The following is a 3,474-nucleotide window of genomic DNA, read 5'->3' as shown; positions in this document are numbered from 1 at the left end:
GGGGGGGGGGGGGGGCACTAAATTATTACAATGATGCAGATGACAGACATCTTGGAAGGGTTATGCAATTAAAGCTTTGACAAACTTACATGTGAAAGCTAGGTTTGTTACAAAACAGATGACACATAGCAGGAAGGCTTTTAGGAATCTATTATATACCATGTTTCCGATGTGTCCAGTAAAGTGTCAACTGGATAGTTTTAAACATTACAATAGCAGATGTTATACATCTGTTGTGCAGCTACTAGTCTGGCTCAACAGATGTACATCGCTAGGATAAAGCCTGACATCCAAACACTGGATGTCCCTCCCCTCACGCTATCTTTGCTATCAGGCTGCCCAGAATGGTTGTGATTGGTTTAAAGAAATACAAGCAAGCCAGAACATGTATTCCCCTATCCCAGAATAGATAGGGGGTACAGCCCCTGTTTTGTGTTCTAATGCAGATATACTCTATAAAGCAATAAAACATGTTCTAAATATGTTTATGATATTTGCAATAACATGAGGTAACTTCTGCTCAGGATTCCCACTGGTGCTTTGATCATTAGCATGCAGTCGATATCAGGAGAAACTGCCAGAGAGAGGAGGAGGCGAGAGCGCAGAGAACTTTACGAGCTCAGACTCTCAGAATGGTGAGCTATTACAAGATACTAATAATGAACACAAACCCAAATTTACATTCAACATGGTTGTTATCCGGATGTCTTGTTGCTCACTCTCTTTTTTTTTTTAATCATAAGGACGGCACGTCTGCAGTTGACCGATGATTTGATTGGAGAGCTGAATGTCAGCTCTCAAGCAGAGGAAACCAATAAGGACATGCAAAGGATCCAGGAACTGCTTAGCTCACCACAGAATGAGGATGAGACTCAGGACTCACACAGCCAATGACAGGAGCTGCCTCAGTGCCTGTTATCTATTGGACATTGAAGGTGGGACTTCACACTACTGGGAGGATAAATGGGTTACTTCTTTGCCTGGACTCCACATCTTTCTAACTGAAATAAAAACGGCTTTGCATCAGAATTAAAAGACACTGTTATCCCACTCAATAATAGATGTACAATCTGTAAAATTCAAATCACAAAGTTGCCATTGTAAGGGATATGACCTGACAAAAATCCTTAACATCAAGGAAACACACTGTCTCCTATATAATGTTTCCTCTAGCTTTCAAAGTCAACTCAGCTTGTGTTTTTAATGTGATTGTGTCCTTCAGCATTGTCTCCTTAAATATAAACAATTCAAATTGATGAAAATGCCCCTTTCATTAAAATCAAACATATTCATGAAACCCCAAAGTGTCGCCTGCCAAGACCTGACCTTTCTTCTCATTGTAAGTTATTGTATTAGTTACTGATGTTTGCTCATTATGTTTATCACACCTAATTTTTTGACACCAAACAACAAATGGGAATTCTTGTCTATTACTAAATGGCGTATTTCTTTTCCCCGTTTCTGTGTGGTGTGTAGTTTGCTTTGCCTCTTGGGCTTTTTAGCAACTAGGTCAAACATAGCCTTGGTCTCTGGTGTAAACAAGATGTGACACAGCAACAGCTGGGGCCCAGGATGCAGCAATCACTGTTGACATGCAGATGGACAGCCAATAGAAATGAGGATATAAAGCTTTGAACTATTGCACATAGACACTGGCGCCAAGGTTTAGAATAACATTTGAATTGTCTGTTGGTTGTGTCCCAGCATTGTTGAATAAAGAAGATATTTTTTTTGTCTGAGTATAACATTGTAAAAATGTCTGCTTTTTTTGTTGAATAGCAGTGTTAGTTAAACTGTTGCTGATCCTTTAAAATGAGTTTGCTTAAATGGACACAGGTCCTATTCAACCGTGACCAAGCTGCAGCACTTGCACAATCTCACTGTAGTTTTAGGACATGTAACCTTTTGGGTGGAACAATATTAAAAAACTGATAAAATACATTGCATATCTTAATGCGCTGTCTAAACACTTTTGAAATTGGGCTTCACTGACATATTGTAAACGTGTGTGTGATTATGTTGTCCGAATACTGTAGTCATTCTCTCCAAACGAGATATGAAGGGATGACAGCTATCCGAGAATTAACGTTTTAAAATGGGCTCTTAGTTCCCTCTGGTGGTGGCTTTGTGATACTGCAGATTTACCGTAAATAAAAAGGAATACAAATACACTACATGATGCTACATTAATCTTAGTTTTCAATAACATACTATCTGACCAGATGGAATTAAAACTTAGTGGTTTTACATTCCAGAGCTTTTACATTGATGTTTTTTTTTTTTCTTCTTCAACATACTATGACAACTATGTTCAACTATGCTATGACATTTTGTAGTAAGTATGGCATACTGTGGAAACGCCAGACATGAAACCAAGAGCGTTTTTAAGTAACGCAGCCATTGTTTTGTTCAAGTGTATTCAGGCAGAGGTGGCTGCAGGAGCCATCATCGTGCAGGAGGCAGTGCGCAGAGCACCTAGCCTTCCCCGCCGCTCTGGAGCTGGTGGCCAGCGGCACCGTCAGGCTTGGAGAGGACGGACACATCATGTGTAAGTCCAATTCCCAGAGATATAGAGAACACACATCCAGCTCGGTTCAACTGCTAGCCTAGCCATTTACAACGGCTTACTTCTATTACTTAAAACTTATTTTATAATACAAAAGGGACACAAACAAGGCAAACACTAAGGTCAAAATTTTGAAATCTTTTCAGATTATCATGTCAGTTGAGTTAGTAGATTTCATTATGAGATCTGTAAACATACATACACTAAATTGTAGCTTTTTCTACTTGTGTATAGCAGCATCACTCTCAAACCTGTAAAAAGCTCTGCTGGTCCTATTTATTATTCAGTTTTGAATGTGTTAGTATAATGAATTTTTGTATGTCTGTTATTTCAATATTAAACCAGCCTGGATGAATATAAGAACTCAATTTGTGTGGCATTTGTTTTATTTACTTTAACCAGTACATCAGAAGCGCCAATCCGTCCTTTCACCAATTTCTTGCAAAGAAAAGTGTCTTTGTTCTGCAGAGCAGAGTTTTAATAAAGATCTTCACAACAGATGTCTGAGTAATCTGCAGTTAACATTTGTCCTTGCAGACATCAGTGTCCAGTCAGTAAAAAATGATATCCTGAAAACATTTCTTCTCATCAGTTCCTGTAATCCTTTCAGCAGATGTATGAGTGGCGGTTCCATGTTTGTTAGCTCCTATGGAGGCGCAGGATGGACAGCCTCTCATTTCCAGCTCTGGTTGACAAGCATGGCTGTCCTCAATCCCCATGTCCAGGAAACCGAATATCTCCTCTGGTGAGAAAAGGAAATCTCACTATACTTGTTATCCAGAATGTTCCCTGCACTAAAAATCATTTCTGAGGCATCTGTAAACTCACCTGGATCGCTGCCTGCTACATTAATGAGGTAGATTAACCCTTTACTGGAGAGCAGCTGTGCTACCACAGGCAGACACCTG

The 3,474-nt window shown here is 39.6% G+C and overlaps 1 protein-coding gene across 3 annotated transcripts in view; it reads left to right on the top strand.

The window, feature by feature from the left end:
- Window positions 1-1,247, top strand: part of timmdc1 (translocase of inner mitochondrial membrane domain containing 1) — a 7,302-nt gene extending 6,055 nt beyond the window's left edge. For all 3 annotated transcript variants that reach the window (XM_032506183.1, XM_032506185.1, XM_032506184.1), the window contains exons 7-8: window positions 525-635; window positions 744-1,247. In XM_032506183.1, coding sequence (XP_032362074.1) covers window positions 525-635; window positions 744-894 — 262 coding nt within the window. In that variant the 3' untranslated portion in view covers window positions 895-1,247. The remainder of the gene's footprint in view (window positions 1-524; window positions 636-743) is intronic.
- Window positions 1,248-3,474: the final 2,227 nt, after the last annotated feature.

Source organism: Etheostoma spectabile, chromosome 24 (assembly GCF_008692095.1).
Source record: "Etheostoma spectabile isolate EspeVRDwgs_2016 chromosome 24, UIUC_Espe_1.0, whole genome shotgun sequence".
Classification (NCBI taxonomy): domain Eukaryota; kingdom Metazoa; phylum Chordata; class Actinopteri; order Perciformes; family Percidae; genus Etheostoma; species Etheostoma spectabile.
This window is presented reverse-complemented; position numbering and strand designations above follow the sequence as displayed.